General features: G+C 47.4%; 3 protein-coding genes across 6 annotated transcripts in view; 2 read left to right on the top strand and 1 right to left on the bottom strand.

The window, feature by feature from the left end:
• Positions 1-8402, top strand: part of LOC116068752 (pentatricopeptide repeat-containing protein 1, mitochondrial) — a 20574-nt gene extending 12172 nt beyond the window's left edge. Inside the window, exons 6-9 of the mRNA XM_031338710.1 lie at positions 672-1376; positions 3761-3877; positions 4592-4774; positions 7302-8402. Of these exons, the coding sequence (XP_031194570.1) occupies positions 672-1376; positions 3761-3877; positions 4592-4774; positions 7302-7475 (1179 nt within the window). The 3' untranslated portion in view covers positions 7476-8402. The remainder of the gene's footprint in view (positions 1-671; positions 1377-3760; positions 3878-4591; positions 4775-7301) is intronic.
• Bud31 (BUD31 homolog) lies at positions 7730-16152 on the bottom strand. Of its 4 annotated transcripts, none has more exons than XM_031338717.1 (6): positions 15983-16152; positions 14854-14971; positions 13756-13875; positions 11238-11360; positions 9392-9558; positions 7730-7971 (listed from the first exon to the last, which is right to left on the bottom strand). In XM_031338717.1, exons 3-6 carry the CDS (start codon positions 13847-13849, stop codon positions 7921-7923), a joined length of 435 nt encoding a protein of 144 aa, XP_031194577.1. In that variant the 5' UTR covers positions 13850-13875; positions 14854-14971; positions 15983-16152; the 3' UTR covers positions 7730-7920. The 4 variants fall into 4 exon arrangements, with proteins under 4 accessions (XP_031194577.1, XP_031194579.1, XP_031194578.1 ...); XM_031338719.1 differs by lacking the exon at positions 15983-16152 and adding an exon at positions 15951-15969; XM_031338718.1 differs by lacking the exon at positions 15983-16152 and adding an exon at positions 15837-15958.
• A 132-nt stretch (positions 16153-16284) lies between these two features.
• The window catches only part of Pdap1 (PDGFA associated protein 1), a 10411-nt gene continuing 9687 nt past the window's right edge, over positions 16285-17008 (top strand). Inside the window, exon 1 of the mRNA XM_031338716.1 lies at positions 16285-16437. Within this exon, the coding sequence (XP_031194576.1) occupies positions 16425-16437 (13 nt within the window). The 5' untranslated portion in view covers positions 16285-16424. The remainder of the gene's footprint in view (positions 16438-17008) is intronic.

Genomic DNA, 17008 nt, shown 5'->3' with positions numbered 1-17008 from the left:
AAAAAAAAAAAAATTGCCATAAAATGAGAGTTACAGAAGGATGTTGATATTAAGTTCAAAGCAATGTTTCATTATAGTATACTCATTAAAAGTTCAAAGCAACAGGTTTTACATGATCCTTGCCTTATCACAGTGCCCACTTATGACTTTATCCTTGGACTTAAATGTTTTCTCTTGAACACAAAATTGTCCCAAGTCTGTTTTTCTCTTTAGTGTTATTATGAAACTCATTGTATTTCTTATTATGCAGCCTTTACTTACTATTCTGAGGAGTGGGCACATTCTGTTCTTGAGTCTGACTTTATTACATTTTTCTAGCAACTAAGACCATCTCTAAAAACTTCCTAAAGTATCACTACAAGAAAATATATCTTCATAGGATTGCGGAGATCTGCTCAAAATGGTGGGCCGATACCTAGTGATTGATAGTATTTAATAATAACAGGAAAAGCATATTAATAGCAGGAATCGTTCCTTAAATGAGTTTCTCCTGGGCCTTTTCTACTGGAGCAAATCCATTGTAAGCTTTAATCCAAGGCAGACCCATCTTAGGAAGCTCGCCTGCTAGTTTTTAGCTTCTCCTATGATGGCTCTTGACAATAGTACTTCCTTCCTCTGAAGGCCGGTAGGAGGCAGGACCTTGGAGCTCTAACATTTGCTTTTTCCTTCAGGTGTGGCGGCAGATGTTGAGTCTGGGGATCAAACCAAGTAGGCATGGCTACAACCTCTTGTTGGGGGCAGCTCGAGACTGTGGTCTGGGGGAGCCAGAGGTTGCTTCCCAGCTGCTCCTGATGTCCCAGGAAGACACCGTCCTGCTCCAGCCCCCAACAGGCAGGCATCTGGCCGAGAGGAAAGGCCAGGCCAAGACAGGCCGTGGTGTGTCAGTCAGACATGTGGAAGCACTGGAGAGACAGCTGTTTCTGGAACCTTGTCAGAAACTCAAGGGGCCACCAGCCTTTCCTATGGCCGGGGTAACAAGTAGGACCCCGCCTGAGGCAGAAACCAAGGTAGAGCCTAGCCACATAGTAGCCCTCACCCCACTGCCGCTGAAACCTCCCCACGTGGAGCTGGAAGTCAATCTCCTAAGTGTTGGGACTCTGTCCCCCGCTGTGGTCTCCTTTGGGACAGTGGCTACACCTGCTGATAGGCTGGCATTGATGGGGGGCCTGGAAGGCTTCCTGGGCAAGATGGCAGAGCACGGGCTCCAGCCAGACATCAGAACCCTCACTATGCTGGCCGAGGTGGTGGAACCTGGGAGCCCCGCAGAGTCCTCGATGCTCTCCCTCCTGGACAGGCATAGGGTGGAGGCTGACGTCACCTTCTTCAACACGCTGATAAGGAAGAAGAGCAAACTGGGAGACCTGGAGGGAGCCAAGGTAAGGACTGTCTACTGGGGCTCCCTTTTCTCCCTGCTCTGTAGCAAACTAGTCAGCAGACATGTCTAGAGCCACAAACCAGCCAGCTGCACTGCAGGGCATTCATGGAGAAGGGTCATGCTGACACGCTGGGACACTGGGTTCTAAGGGGCTGAACCTGCCATTACACTATTACACTGAAGAGTGGTACATAAAATGAGCAGGCATTTCAGGAACAGGACTGTAGAGTTGTTCAGTGGTCTTAAGAATCACCATGAGGGCTGGAGAGATGGCTCAGGGTTAAGAGCACTGACTGAGCCTGGAGGTGGTGGCACACGCCTTTAATCCCAGCACTTGGGAGGCAGAGACAGGCGGATTTCTGAGTTCGAGGCCAGCCTGGACTACAGAGTGAGTTCCAGGACAGCCAGGGCTACACAGAAAAACCCTGTCTCGAAAAACAAACAAACAAACAAAAAAAAAGAGCACTGACTGTTCTTCCAGAGGTCCTGAGTTCAAATCCCAGCAACAACATGGTGCCTCACAACCATCTGTAATGGGATCTGATGCCCTCCTCTGGTGTGTCTGAAGACAGCTACAGTGTACTCACACATATAAAAATAAATAAATCTTTAAAAAGAAAAAAAGAAAAAGAAAGAATCATCATGAACTGGAGAGATGATTCAGTGCTTAAGAACACTGGCTAGTGTTCTAGAAGACACCTCTATGGCAGCTTAAAACCATCTTCTGGCTTCCATGGCCACTAAACATTCAAGTGGTACATAGACGTAAATGCAGGCAGAAGAGCTGTACACGTTAAAAAAAAAATGTCACTGTGGGGATGATGAGGCTAGCTCAGCTGGTAGAATGCTTGTCTAGCATACATATGGTTCTGGGTCCATTCCTACCACTGCATAAACTGGGTCTGGTGATGCTCACCTGTTATCCCAGGAGATCGGAGGCTGGCAGATCAAGAAGTCAGGTCATTCTTGGCTGTACTGCCTTAGTTAGGGTTATTTACTATTGCTGTGATGAGACACCATGACCACAGCAATTTGAGGAGGGTTTATTTGGCTTATGCTTCCACATTCATATTCTATCACTGAGGGAAGTCAGGACAGGACAGGATCCTGGAGGCAGCAGCTGATGCGGAGGCCATGGAGGGCGCTGCTTACTGTCATGGCATGCTCAGCCTGCCTTCTTCTAGAACCCAGCCCAGGGATGGTGCCTTCCTTCCCCATCAAGCACTAATTAAGAGAATGCTCTATAGCCCCATTTTATGTAGGCGTTTTCTCCATTGAGATTCCTACCTATCAAGTAACTCTAGTTTGTGTCAGGTTGCTATAAAACAATCCAGCAAGCCAAATTGAAAGTTCAATATCAGCCTTGACCTTTTCTTTAAAAAAGGGGGTGGGAGGAGATAAAAAGGGGTGGGGCCTGGATATGGTGGTACACTTGGGAGGCAGAGGTAGGTGGATTTCCAGGTTTACAGAGTGAACTCCAGACCAGCTGAGGCTTTGTAGTGAGACCCTGGCTCGGCACCCGACCCCGACCTGCCTCCCCCAAGGAAAGAATTACCATGAGGCACCCTAGTCTATCTCCAGAGTCTTCTGACCCTCCTCATCCATATTCAGGCCTATCTGCTTCTGTCCTGGTCAGACCAGGAGGCACACTGTCTGGTTGTGTGGTTTTTCTCCATCTCACAGAGACAATGGCTGTGCTTCCTCACAGGGTTTTGTTCACTTACATAATCAGGTTGTTATGTTTGTTTGTTTGTTTTTTCCTGGTTTTTCGAGACAGTGTTTCCTCGGTGTAACAGCCCTGCAGTCCTGGAACTCACTTTGTAGACCAGACTGGCCTCAAACTTACAGGGACCTGGCTGCCTCTGCCTCCTGATGCTGGGAAAAAAGGCATGCACTGCCACCTCATGGCTCACAGTCAGTTCCATGTGATGCTTGCTTTGATAGAAGCAGTACCTGGGTCAAGGGTGACAGAGAAATGGTCATAGTGCAGAGCACACTTTCCTCTGGACAAGCAAAGATGGCAGCGTCCTTCCCTGGGACCCTCCCAGGCTGAGAGGTACCCTCTTTCTTATACCATACTGGTCAGTGCCGCTTCCTCCCCTGAATCACAAGCTCTTAGTTTCTTGGCCCATTGCAGGGCTGGGCAGCCAAGGAGCATGAGACAGAGGGTAGGAAAGGCAGATAAGAGAAGGACATTTGAGACAAAAGGGCATGAGGTCTTGAGTGCTGAGCTGAGACCAGGATTGCCATACCGTCAGCTGAGGGAGTCAAGGGCCTCTGAGTAGAGTCGTGTTCCTAGGTCTCTAGCATACAGCAGAGTGATTCATCCGAACAATAGGCCAGAGCTTGTGGGTCACAGGTAACGGTTGCATGTCTGTCCTACAGGCACTGTTGCCAATCCTGGCAAAGAAGGGAATTGTCCCCAATCTGCGGACTTTCTGCAATCTGGCCATTGGGTGCCATCAGCCCAGGGATGGTATGCAGCTGCTTGCAGACATGAAGGTGAGGGGCCCAGGCCCAACCCCAAGCCTGCTGCCCATGGTTCTGGGAGACCTCTGGGATTTTCAGGAAGAAAGTTGTTGGGAAAATGAGGCCCAGCAGGATCAAATGAGTATGGGGTGGGGCAAGTAGGACAGCACCCCTTTGAACCACTGTAAAAACTGGCCCTGAGAACTTGAAGTTGCTGTTAGTTCTGATGGAGAGGTGTGAATGGGGCTGAGCCCCAATATCCTGGAGGGATGGACTAGAAACCCTGGGGACAAAGGGTAGTTTTCACAGCCCTGGCTCCCTCTGATACACATTCTCTCTGACCCTCCTGAGTGCTTACTGAGTGGATTTCATTCAGCCCCAACAGTGGCTACTTCCTAAGGACCAAGTAATGTCCACACATTCTATTACTCAACTAATGTTGGCTGTTCTTGGCCCAACAGTGCCTGATGATGACAGTGTCAACTAATAAACTACAGCCAGGAATGAGGAGGTACTTTGCGCCTCATTTCCTGCCTGTCTGTCAACCCGTAAGCACCAGTCTTTCTCCCTGAATAGAGCGTGCTTGCTTTGCATCTGTGGAGGGCTAGAAGGCTAGTGTACAGTCCCACCCTTGTTCTGGTGCCTTGTCTGTGGAGCAGACCTGCCTATGGACTTGGCATAGCAGACTGCTTTGTCCTACCAGCCACCACCATCCTGCTGACCATGTCCATGATGTTCATGTTCCAGAAGTCCCAGGTGACCCCTAACATCCACATCTACAGCACCCTTATCAACGCAGCCCTCAAGAGGCTGAACTACACCTATCTCATCAGCATCCTGAAGGACATGAGGCAGAATAGCGTCCCAGTAAACGAAGTGGTCATCCGCCAGCTGGAGTTTGCAGCTGAGTACCCTCCCACCTTTGACCGGGTATGTGCACCAAGTTTACTGTCAGCACTTACTGTTCCCTTAGTTGCCATCATCTCTGATTTTGACTTTTGGGTCTTGACATTCATTTCCTTGCTGAAAGTTGTCCAACAAGTTTTCTTAAGAGAAACCCAAGGCCCTGAGCCACATTGACTCCCCTGGAGCTAACAGGCAGTTGTGGTGTGGTGTGCGTGGTGTAGATGCAGGGAACTGAACTCAGATCCTCTGGAAGAGCAGTATGTTCTCTTTATCACTAAGCCATCTTTCTAGCCCACTTTTTGTTTTTATTAGCTGAGTCAGGTGACAGGCTGGCCTACTGATTCTCCTGCCTATTCCTCTCAAGGGCTGGGATTATAGGTGTGCACTGTTATGTCCAGTCTTAAATAGCCTTTCGCAAATCCACCTCCCTGTCCCCCACATGCCAGTCTTGTGATACCATGGTTTACTGTGTTCAGTCTTCCCTGAACTGCCTGGGCTTAGAGAGGTAGCTTACCTGTTCACCTGGTTCCCAATGCTTATGCATTGATTGGTGCTCAGTATTCACCCATTGAGTGTTTGCACAGTGGCATTGCAAGTGATAGTCTGATGAAGGCTACTGTACATGTTAACCCTTCAAGGACATCAGGCTCCTTTGGTTTTGGGCTGTGTTGAGTCAGGCTCTGTGCTCTGTCTCTAGAGCACTAATGGCAACAATGGCTTAGATGACCACAATCCAGAAAGTAAGGGAGACAGTGAATGGGCGAGAGCAGTTGAGGCAGTGCTCAGGAATGGCTGCCATGTGTGGCACTTGCTGAGAAAGAATGAGTGGGTCAGCAGGGCAGGCTGTGCTGAGCATCAGGTGTGTATGAGCATCTGTAGGTCACCTTCTTGTTGCCTTTTTTAAAAAATGTATATGGGTGTTTAGGGTTTGTTTCAATTTTGTTTTTCCGAGACAGGGTTTCTCTGTATAGCCCTGGCTGTCCTGGAACTCACTCTGTAGACCAGGCTGACCTCCAACTCAGAAATCCACCTGCCTCTGCCTCCCAAGTGCTGGGATTAAAGGCATGCGCCACCACTACTCCCCCCGCCCCCTGGCTATTTCGTTTCTTTAATATTTATTTAATGTATGTGAGTACACTATTGCTCTCTTCAGACACACTGGAAAAGGCCATCAGATCCCATTACAGATGGTTGCAAACCACCATGTGGTTTCTGGGAGTTGAATTCAGGACCTCTAGAAGAGCAGTCAGTGCTCTCAACTGCTGAACTCTCTGGTTTGTTTTTTGTTTTGTTTTGTGTTTGAGATAGGGTTTTTATGTAGCCCTGAATGTCCTGAACTCACACTATAGACCAGTCTGGCCTTGAACTCAGAGATCCATCCTCCTGCCTCTGCCTCCCAAGTGCTGGGATTAAAGGCCTGTGCCAGCAGCATGTAGTGTGTGTGCAGTACCCAAGGAGGCCTGATCCCTTCCAACTGGAGTTAGAGGTAGTTTTCTGCCATCTTATGGGTGCATGGAGTAAAACCCATTCACGGTTCTTAGCTGCCAAGACCTCGCTCTAGCCCCTAGATTATTTTCAGTTCCATGTTGTAAATAATGTGTTCATAGATAGTCTTAGTGCATAGAAGGAAATTAGTGCAACTGAAGACCTAAGACTACTTAAAGCCTTCTATCACTCTCTACTTTTCTGATACAGGATCTCTTACTGAAACTGGAGCTCATCAGTTTGACTAGACTTGCTGTCTCCTGTCTTATCTCCCTAGCCCAGGGACTATGTAGCAGAAGGCATGAGTATTAGAGTTTGAACTTGTCATCATGCTTGAATAGTAAGCACTGAGCTATTTCTTCAGCACATGGTCTCTGTGTAGCCCTGGCTATTTTGGAACTTGCATTGTAGAGAGGACTGGCCTCTTAGAGATCTGCCTCTCTGCTATCCAGATGTTGGGAACAAAGGTGTGTCTCACTATGTCCAGCTCAAAACATACTTAAGCCTTTTTAAACTCATACTTTTAGTATTGTGTTTTAACGGTGTTTGACTTACTTTTCCCATGGTGCCCCTGTCATTTGTTTCAAACTCATCACACCTCTCCTCCCTGCAAGGAGATGCTGCAGTGATCCAAGGTCAGAAGGATAGCAACAGCACAGCAAAACAGAGGCAGAGTGGAGGGGATGCATCAGTTCTAGCTGTGGAGCTAAGGTGACTTCTGTGGGTTAGACACACTGTAGTGTTCTGAGACTAGATGGCTCTTAGGCAAAGGGTGGTATGGGCTATTCCCAAATAACAGATGTTCCAGAACCCACGTTGACAGCAATGACTCTTTTGTCAAATTATATGGTAGTCTCCTTGAGGAAAGGACAGGGGCTAGCTGCTGTGACTTGGGTTAATTTTGAGTGACATGCGGTAGCTTAGATTGACTTTTGAAAACATTATCAGATGCCCCACTTTCTTAGCATATTCTATATTCATTGTACAAAGTGATCGGTTTCATAGTGAAGCTTGTGTCTCTATATGTCACTCACGCTGACATAGTCCTGTGCATCTCTAATTATAGTACAAAGAAAAAAACACCTACTTGGAGAAGATTGATGGCTTTCGAGCTTATTACAAGCAGTGGCTGAAAGTGATGCCAGCAGAGGAAGCTCCCCACCCCTGGCAGAAGTTCCAGAACAAGCCTGTCGGGGACCAAGACACCACTGAGAATGCTGGTGGCCTTAGGGACAGATGATGGAGCATGCTGCTATGACAAGTACCCAGCCTTCACATTGCTGGTGGAGCCCAGGAGTACCTTCTGCTTTAGAAGTCAAGAATATTCCAGAGGCACCATAGCACTTTACAGGGTGCCCAGATCATAGCAGGTCCCACATTAGGCCAAGACATCTTGATAAACAGTCATGGTCACATAACATCTCCGACACAGAGCCAGAACTAAGTCCGTGCCCTGCATTGCACGGCCTGCTGCGCTGAAAGAAAAGAATGTAGTCAAGAGGTCTAAAGGCTTTATTTTTACAGATCTCAGCTGGTGACACTAAAGCCGTCACCTGTAGACGAGCTCATGCTTCCCCTGGGTCTTTTCTCTGAGCACCACTCTGAGAAGAGTTACTTCAGGAGGCAGTGGGCCAGTAAGCATGAGCCCAAGGTCCAAAGTCCAGGATGCAAAGGAGTCAAGAGTGTCAGCCAGAGCAACCGCGGCAGCCACAGTGTGTGCACTCGATGATGCGACCCTGTAACCAAAGAAGAACATTTAAATGCACTGCTACAGCCCACACACACTCCTACAGGATCCTGCTCAACAGGGTGCTAGCAAATATTCCCTTGCAGAGCATCTTTACTAGACAGTTCTACTTGGCCATTTCAGCTCCTTTGTGAAATGGAACAGTTACTACTACCAGGCAGAAGTTAGTGTCTGTGTGTGATTGCTATAACAAGACACACTCGCTACAAAGAATGGTGAGCCTGCCACTGCCAAGAGGGCTAAAGCCAGAGTTCCTGAGGCCACTGGGGCAAAAGGTCTGCACTTCATTTCCTATGTCCAGAACAGTCTTGGCCCAGGGGTATAGTGGCTGGCTGGGGGTGCTGGAGCAATGCTGTCTTTACCTCCTTTTGTGGAGACCATGAGCCCATTCTAAACAAATAAAGTTTTCTGGTAAAGCTGTTAGATCTGTTTTAACTGAGAAAGAGTCTCATATATAGGATGACCCTAATTTTCTGGTCCTGCCAACAGCTGCTGAGTGCTAGGATTAGATGTACACTTGCACATCTGGCTCTATGGGCACCAGAGATGGAACCTAGGGCTTAGAGCTTCTAGGGCTCCATGCATTCTAGGGGGCCCTCTACCAACTAAGGCAACAATCTGGCCCCGAAGCTCAGTAAAACCTGAACCACAGGCTGGGACAGACACCTAGGGCTTCTTGGGAAGCAGCTATTGCTCACTAGCCATGGCTCAGCACATGTACACAGAGCCCTACCCTTGGTACAGAGGACAGAGCTGCCTGCTGAGCTGAGGCCATCTGCACTCAATGAAAACTCTGGGAGTTAAGTCTTGCTTCAGTGTAATGAGAAGAAACAAAGGTCAAGCTGAATGGATGGCCTATCTGTCCTGACCTCCATCTGGTGCTCCATTTCAAGGGTGTGGAGATTGGAGCCCAGCTACTTTGTACACCAGCACTGCTGCTAGGTGCCTGGCCTACCCTTGAAACCATTTTTTCTTTTTGAAGCAGGATCTCAGTACTACCCCAGGCTGGCCTCAACCTCCCAAGTGCTGGAATTAAAGGCATGAGCCACCCCTCCTGGCTTTGGATCAAAGTTCTAACAGAAGACATATAGAGATTAATGTCCCCATGAGACTAGAGGGATAGGTTACCTGACAGCTAACCTTGCTAGCATAGCCCTCCCATCACCTCAGAACTACTGCCATCACTAATCCCTAAGGAGTGAGATCTGCTTCAGTTATTTGCCCACCGGCAGTACTGAGACCAGCCCCAGATACCACCTCAAAAGGATCCCTGGTTAGGACTCACTTTTGGGAAAGGTGGCCAGTAGGGTTCTAGTGATGAAACTACTTCCCCAAATACCCCTTATCGTCAACTAAGGCAAAGTTTTAAATAGAAAATACTCCCCCCAACCCCAACCATCAGGCATTACCACTTCCAGCTTGCTTTTGGGAACCCGGCAAATGCAGTTGGTGCCAAAGTTGGTGTCCCGAGTCTGAATGCAGCGTAGGCAGCATAGGTTCTCATAGCCCTGCTTCTTCCACTTTGCAATGAGGTTTTTGTCTGCATAGCCCTCTTTGATGCAGTATTCATAGAGTTCTGTCAGAAAGTTGGGAACAAACATCAGAACACAGCATAACAAACCTGCCTTCACCTTGGACTTAAAAGGAAAAGTTAGGCTGGGTATAGTAGCACTAGCCTTTGATCCCAGCACCTGGGAGATAGAGACAGAACAATCTCTTTGAGTTCTAAGATAGCTATGATTACATAAACCCTGTCTCAAGAAACAAAACTCAAAAACAACAAAAGGCAAAAATCCCAGAAATTAGTAGAGGCAGGTACAGTATTGTGAGTGTGAGGCCCAGTCTGTATGTAAGTTCCATGCCAGCCAGGGCTATATAGTGTAGCCTTATTTCAAAAATAACAACACACACACATAAATTACTTCATCTATCTTTCTTTCTTTCTTCCTTTCTTCCTTCCTTCCTTTCTTTCTTTCTTTCTTTCTTTCTTTCTTTCTTTCTTTCTTTCTTTCTTTCTTTCTTTTTTTGGTTTTTCAAGACAGGGTTTCTCTGTGTAGCCCTGGCTGTCCTGGAAACTCGCTTTGTAGACCAGGCTGGCCTCAAACTCAGAAATCCCTCTGCCTCCCAAGTGCAGGGATTAAAGGCATGCACCACCACTGCCTGGCTATTACTTCATCTTCTATGGTAAGAAAACAGATGCTTGATTTGCAAAGATAACCATTGCTTTAATTTTCATTTCTGGAGCTAGGATCTTCCATTACTGTTGTGGGTTGCCCTGCTGCTGATTGTATTTTGATGCTAATTCTGCTTCCCCAAGAGGGGCTGTCTGGGATGAGAGTGAATCATTACTCAGGTGACTTCATGTGAACCTTCTCCCCATTTTAACTTGTAAAATAAAGGCCAGAGCTGGTGATTGGGCAGTGGAAAGGAAGGTAAAGCTAAAAAGTTTTGGGGAGAGGTGAGAGCGAGGGGGAGAATGGAGAGAGGAAAGAGAGAGGGGAAGACTGAAGAAGAGGAGGAGCTGGTGGAAGGAGAATGGAGCAGCAGCACATGGTCATGAGAAACCCAAGTTAGGAGAGCTCTCATAGCTGGGGAATAGTAGTGCAGTGGTCAGTCTGCCCAATCTAGGTGTGCAGCTTGTATTCATATTAACTGAGTTGTGTTTTCCTTGCATGGGCTTATCTGGGTTGGAGATTCACTGCAGCACATTACAGTCAAGGGTTAGCTGGAACTCCCTGGTCTTCCTGCCTCTGCTTCCCGAGTGCTGAACTTATAAGTCTGAACCATTACACTCAGCTTTTTTCCCCTTTCTTTCTTCTCATCCTCCTCTTCCTCTTATGGTTTTTCAAGATAAAGGTTTCTCTGGGTAGCCCTGACTGTCCTGGAACTCACTCTGTAGACCAGGTTTGCCTCAGATACATAGAGATCTGCCTACCTCTGCCTCCTGAATGCTGGGATTAAAGGTGTTTGTCACCAGACCCAGCTTTTTATAAACTACTGTATAAATCTTGAAAGCCACTCAAGTACAAAAAAGTCAAGAGGCAAGATGGCTCAGGGGCCAAGAATGCTTTCTATACAGGCCTGATGACCTGAATTTGATCCCCCAGACCCATGAGGGAAAAAGGGAAAACCAAAACCTGCAGGCTGTCCTGCAACCTTCACATGGAAGCCAAGGCACATGCTTCTCTCCACAAGTATGGACACATAGTAACAGTTTTTTAAAGGTCAAGGAATTTATTAGCCAGTTACATTTACCTCTGCTTATGGCTTTCCTCTTGTAGAAGAGGTCAAAGATATAGCGGGTTTTCTGGTGATGGATCCTGAAGATGGGCCATAGAGATTCCACTTTCCTCTTTCCCTCATGGGGTTCAGTTTCAGCTGGGGAGAAAAAAGCATGTACGTGTTTTAGAGCTAGTCATTCTACAGAGGATGTAGCAAGTTTGCTTCTTTACAGCTATGACTACTTTATATCCATGTAGATAGTAATAAAAATAATGAACAATTAAAAGGGCTGACAAGAACCTGGCATCAAGCCCTTCTAGCAGAAGGCAAAATGGTGTAGAAAATGTCTGGCAATACCCCAAGAAGTTAAGAGTTACTATGAGTCTAGGAATACATCAAAAGAGACCTGAAAATAGACTTTTTACTCCACACTCTGATTTCCTTTATTTTTAAGAGTTGTGTCAAGAAATCCCTTGGTCCATAGCAACTGTGACTTAAATTCTGGGTATTTCACAGAGACAGTCTAGCACAATCAGTTGAGAAAAGAGAAAGCAAAGTTAACACTGGCTTAATAATTATTGCTTCAGGTATGACCTCATAATAGCAATGATCAGATTTGCTATAAACAGGTATTCCAAAGATTGTTTTGAACAGGCATTCAAGGGAACTGAAGAAAAGACTCAGTGGTTAAGAGCACGGGCTGTTCCTACAGAGAACCCAGGTTCTATTCCTAGCACTTAGATGGCAGCTCATAACTAACTCCAGTTCCAGAGATCCAATGTCCTTCTTTCGGCCTTTGTAAATACTAGACACAAACAGTACACATGAGGCAAAACATTCAAATATATTTAACAAAAAAATTTTCAGGGGGCCCATGGGATAGATCAGTGGGTAGGGGTGCTTGCTCCCAAAACAGGTAAGAGTCTGATCCTTGGAACCCACAGAAGAGAACGGACTTCTGTAAATTGTTCTCTAGCCCCTACACACTAACTTTGTAGTACTACCCTCCTCACCACACACACAAATAACAACTTAAGTAGTCATATAGTAAGATGGCTTTTAAAGTTATCATCTTGCCAGATGGAATCACCTATGGGAGTCCCACTTGAGAATGACCTAAGTCATGTTGGCCTGACTGAGGTAGAAAGACCAACTCTGAGTATGGTCATCATTCAGATGCTGGAGGTGTGAGGCCTGAACTGTGTAAAAAGCTAGCTGGTTGAACTTCTGGTTGTTAAGCAAACAGCATGTGTCCATTTATCTCTCTCTCTCCTCTTTTTTAAGTTCTGTATATCTCGTTTTATGTATGTGAGTGTTTTGCTGGCATGTATGTATGTGTACTAGTGTACCTGTTGCCCATGGATGTCAGAAGAGGTGTTGGCAAGAGCAGTAAGTGCTCTCAACCACTGAGCCATCTCTCCAGCTTCATCTCTGCTTTTGACTGTGGAGGTGATGTGCTTAGTATTGCCTTGACATCCCCTCAATGATAGACTGTAACCTGGAACTGTAAGCCAGATAAACCTTTCCTTCCCTATGCTTCTTTGGCCTGATGTCTTATCACAGTAACAGCAATCAAACTAGGACATACTGTGCTCATCCAAGGCTAGCATATCTTTTGATAAAGTTTCCAAAACAAGCTGTCTGTAAAGTAAAGGTTCCCAAACACAGATCGCTATGGTGCTGTGTTGCAGAAACTGCTACATGGTGAAAGACCATGGGATAAAGACTTCCCAAGACCCAGAAAAACCATGCCGTGGTGGGGCATGCCTTTAATCCCAGCACTTGGAAGGCAGAGGCAGGTGGATCTCTGAGTTCGAGGCCAGCCTGGTCTACAAAGTGAGTTCCAGGACAGCCAGGGCTACAAAGAGAAACCCTGTCTCAGAAAACCAAAAAACTAAAAGAATGTGAATACATAGCAGAGTTCTAGGCCAGCCAAGGCTGGAGTCTCAAAAAGAAAAAAGGGCATGGATAAGAAGACTTCACAATGGGGCTATTCCCAGCACCCCCATCAGGGTGGCTTATAACTGCTTGTAACTCCAGCTTTAGGCGTTCTCACATCCTCTTCTGGCTTCTCCAGGCACCTGTGCTCGCATGCATACATCCCCTACTCCTACCCCAAAGCAAAAAAAAAAAGCAGTGAGCTGGGCATTGTGGGACACACCTCTTTAATCCTAGTACCAGGAAGGCAGAGGCATGGAGTTCTTCATGAGTTCAAGGCCAGCTGGTCTATTGGTCTATACAATGAGTTCTAGGACAGACAGCCAGAACTATGTCTGCTGGAGACAGGGTCTTCAGCAAAACAGTACAAGTAACAAAGACATCTGATCTTTCACAAATACACTAATAATGAAACAACAACAAACCTTTTTGGGGAAGGGGATGATATTCTCATTAATGTTACTTTACTCTTCAGAACTTTCAAGCACTCTGAGCTGATAAAACATGACCAGTTTGCTACAAGCCTCTTTTCAGTGTTTTTCTTTCTTTCTATTCTTGGAGACACTGAGCCTTGACACTGTCCAACACACTCAGGCAGGAGGACCCCACTCACCTTCTCTCATCTTTTGATCTAGTTCATCCAACGTTGGTTCGATCAACTCCCAACCATCTGGAGGTGCTTTCCGGCTTCTTTTGACTTTGGGCATTTCCCAGCAAGATAGCTTGTAAAGATCTACAAAAAAAATCAACTGCTTTTTGAGTCTCAGGTTCCAAAGGGCTCTGACAGCCATTCATCTCTGCTCCTTGAACTGTCAAGCTCAGAGAGTGTAATGCTATGTTGTGCCCTTAAGTAACCATGTGTTGCCTCTGCCCTGTTTCAGACCAAACAGGTGTCTCAGTATCCTCCCCCAGCCTCTTCTCTGGGCATGTGCTGTTCCACCACCCCCAATTCTCCACAATAGGGAGTTATAGGAACAGCAAAACAGCCGGAAAATAAAACACTTGAGGCCTTGCTTGAGATCTACTGGAAGGTAATCTATCTATTATACATCTCATGATATAAAAGCATCTATAGTAGAAAAGAGAAGCCAGAACTGTCAGAACTTCAGCCATGGGAAGCTCAGCCATGGAGAGAAAGTTCAATCAGGAACTCTAATTGACTGCTTCAGTTTCCTCAGTCAGTTTCTGCTGGAGCTGTGAGCAACAGAGCTGATGGCATCATCTCTACTTGTGATGGTTTGCTCCTTTGTTTGGAAGCCTCATCTGAGATAACTTTATATTTATATCCAGAACCCTATTGGGTATTCCGGCTGGATGCCTTAAAGTGGTTTCCCCAGTTGATTTCTGCTGGATGACTTGGCGTCTCCTTCTAGAAAATCTACCTTTTCCTCCCGATTCTCTCTAGCTGTTTTTTTCTTTGCATTGGATTGCTATCTACCACTCATTCAAACCAAAAGTATGTCCATGTAGATCATTCTCCAGAAGACCCAAAACAGCTACTTAGCTTCCCTAGATGGGAATGGTGACACACACGTATTATTCAAGCATGTGTGAGTTGGAGTCAGAAGGATCAGGAGTTCACTACCAGTTTTGGATATATGGTGAGTTTGAGCCCAATCTAGACTATATGAGTAGGAAGGAAGGGAGGAAGGAAGGAGGGAAGGGAGAAAGGAAGGGAGGGGTACACAATTCCTTTGGGTCTCTTTCCTACCTGAGCAATATAAAAACCCTTGGTCTTCGCAGTTACAAGTCTGTATTCTTGTCCAGATTTACCAGTTATTCTGTAACTCTGGGGGAGATTCCTTTTCCTCTTCAGTCTTCCGTCTCATCTGTAGAATAAGAGCAGTAGATTACACACGTTAAATAGCTGCCAAAATCTCTCTTTTAAGAACAATGAACGAAGCAGGCCAGTCAAAATCTAAACAGAAAAGCTTTTTTTTTTCTAATTGCATAAAGCCTTCTAGCTGGTAAAGAGTAACCTATAAACATAACCGACTCATCTGTTCAAATATTTATTCAGTCCCATCCACTGTATGGTGACTGACACTTGACAACCCCCCACTATACATACATACATACACACACACACACACACACACGCACCTCCTTAACAATTTAATAAAGGAAGAATCAAACTCTAAGACGTGGACTCAGGGTCACACTGCTGAGAACTGGCGAGTCTAACAGATTGGAGGCTCCTGACTTCCCCACCAGTGGTCTTTGCTCCCATTTTTCCAGCGCTTACGTTAAGACATAGATTGAATCTGAGCCTTCCCCAAGGCGCACTGCCTGATTAGAAAATCACTTTCTCCTGACCTAGGATTCAACCCGAGAGACTCTCGGGTCCGAGAAGAGGTAAAACGAAGAGGTGATCATATCAGAAGGAAAGAGGTGTTGGGCTGTTTACAGACGTAGAAGAGTTCAGGAAAAGGGGTGAACGAGAGCGAAGTTCCGGACGGGACAGTGGTGGAAAACTCAAAGAACAGCATCTGAGAAAAAAGCGGTATTTAGACAGAAAACGGTCCCGGACGAGAAAACGACGTGGGGAAAACACACACGCAGAGAGACAGAGACAGAGAGAGAGGGAGAGAGAGGCAGAGAGAGGAAGAGAGGGAGAGAGAGGCAGAGAGAGAAAGAGAGAGAGAGAGAGAGAGAGAGAGAGAGAGAGAGAGAAAGAGAGAGAGAGAAGTTTACCATCCCCTGTGCAGAGCGATGAAGGAGGCACCAAGTCATCGGAGACTGCAGCCCTTGCCGCTGAAGCAGCTTACACAGCCCTCCCGCCCGTAACCACTGCCAAAAGATACATACAGTACACGAGAACCGAACAGCGAAACACTCACCGGAAACTCAAGCACCTAAGGCCGCCGCTTCTTTATCGACGGCTTCCGCTCCGGTGAGAAACTCTTCAGAATAAGGCCCTCGCGGGGCCCCGCCCACCTCGCCCGGAGATTGCGTCATCTTAGTTGTCCGTGGCGCTGCCTTTGTAGAATTCCGGAAACCGTACGGCCCTTTTCCTCTCACTTCCTGTGGAGGTGGTCCGCACGGCTACGTGTCTCCTCTGACAGAGACACCGGGGAACGCGGATTCCTGGCAGCACGCGTTCTGGCCAGGAATTCAGGCACCTCTCAAGACAGCCCGGCCTCGGAGAGGTCCCAGTTTCTCGCGGCCGCGGCGGCGGCGCGCGGAGAGGGATCAGACCGGGCGGAAGAAATCGATCCCAAGGCATTTCCACTTCCGGTGTCAGTTCGAGGCGCCGCCGCCGCTGCAGCCGCCGGAGCCGAGATGCCTAAAGGAGGTGAGGGGGTGGGCGCGCGTGGTTCGCGTGGCTTCTCTAGTGGCGGCCGTAGGCCGGCTGCCGCCGTCCCCTCAGCCCGCGGGTCTGGGGCCTCTAGGAGATCCGCGCCGAGGGAGACCATCCCGGTCGGCTCTCAGCCATGCGTGGGCCTCGACGCTCAATTGTCCTGACTGGGAAGCTGAGGACCACAGTGGTTGAGGGCCTCTCCGTCGGGGATTTTTTGAGGAGACTCACGGGTGCTGGGTCCTCGTCCCGGAGGAAAGCGGGACCCAGGAGTCTCTCCTCCAAGCCTCGGGAGCGTCTGAAGTTTGTCCTCCCATTTGGCTGGCCGGAGACTGAGTCACCGCGTCCCGCGCTGGTGCGGGGCCCGTCTGCCTCGAGCATAAAAATGTGGCTTTTGTCGAGCTCAAATGCGGCCACGCTTGCCTCATAATAAGACCTTGACTTGATGATATGGGATCTGGCCTTGACTCTCTCCTTGCACCATAGCCATTAAGGATGTGCTTCTGAGCCAGCCGCCTAACTTCTTTGTGTCTCGGTTTTGTCGTTTCCAAAAGCGGGGGGGGGGGGG

The sequence above is a fragment of the Mastomys coucha genome, unplaced genomic scaffold (genome assembly GCF_008632895.1).
Source record: "Mastomys coucha isolate ucsf_1 unplaced genomic scaffold, UCSF_Mcou_1 pScaffold22, whole genome shotgun sequence".
In the NCBI taxonomy this organism is placed as follows: Eukaryota; Metazoa; Chordata; class Mammalia; order Rodentia; family Muridae; genus Mastomys; species Mastomys coucha.
Note: the sequence above shows the minus strand (reverse complement) of the source record. Positions and strands in the feature narration are given on the sequence as shown.

What these genes read in the sequence shown, in the direction of transcription:
- Bud31 (XM_031338717.1), bottom strand. Translation starts at nt 13,849, where the DNA reads ATGCCCAAAGTCAAAAGAAGCCGGAAAGCACCTCCAGATGGTTGGGAG. An exon ending in GAGGAAAGCCATAAGCAGAG is followed by an intron (nt 9,559 to 11,237) that starts GTAAATGTAACT and finishes ACTTTCTGACAG; the next exon opens with AACTCTATGAATACTGCATC. An exon ending in CCAAAAGCAAGCTGGAAGTG is followed by an intron (nt 7,972 to 9,391) that starts GTAATGCCTGAT and finishes CTTTGGTTACAG; the next exon opens with GGTCGCATCATCGAGTGCAC.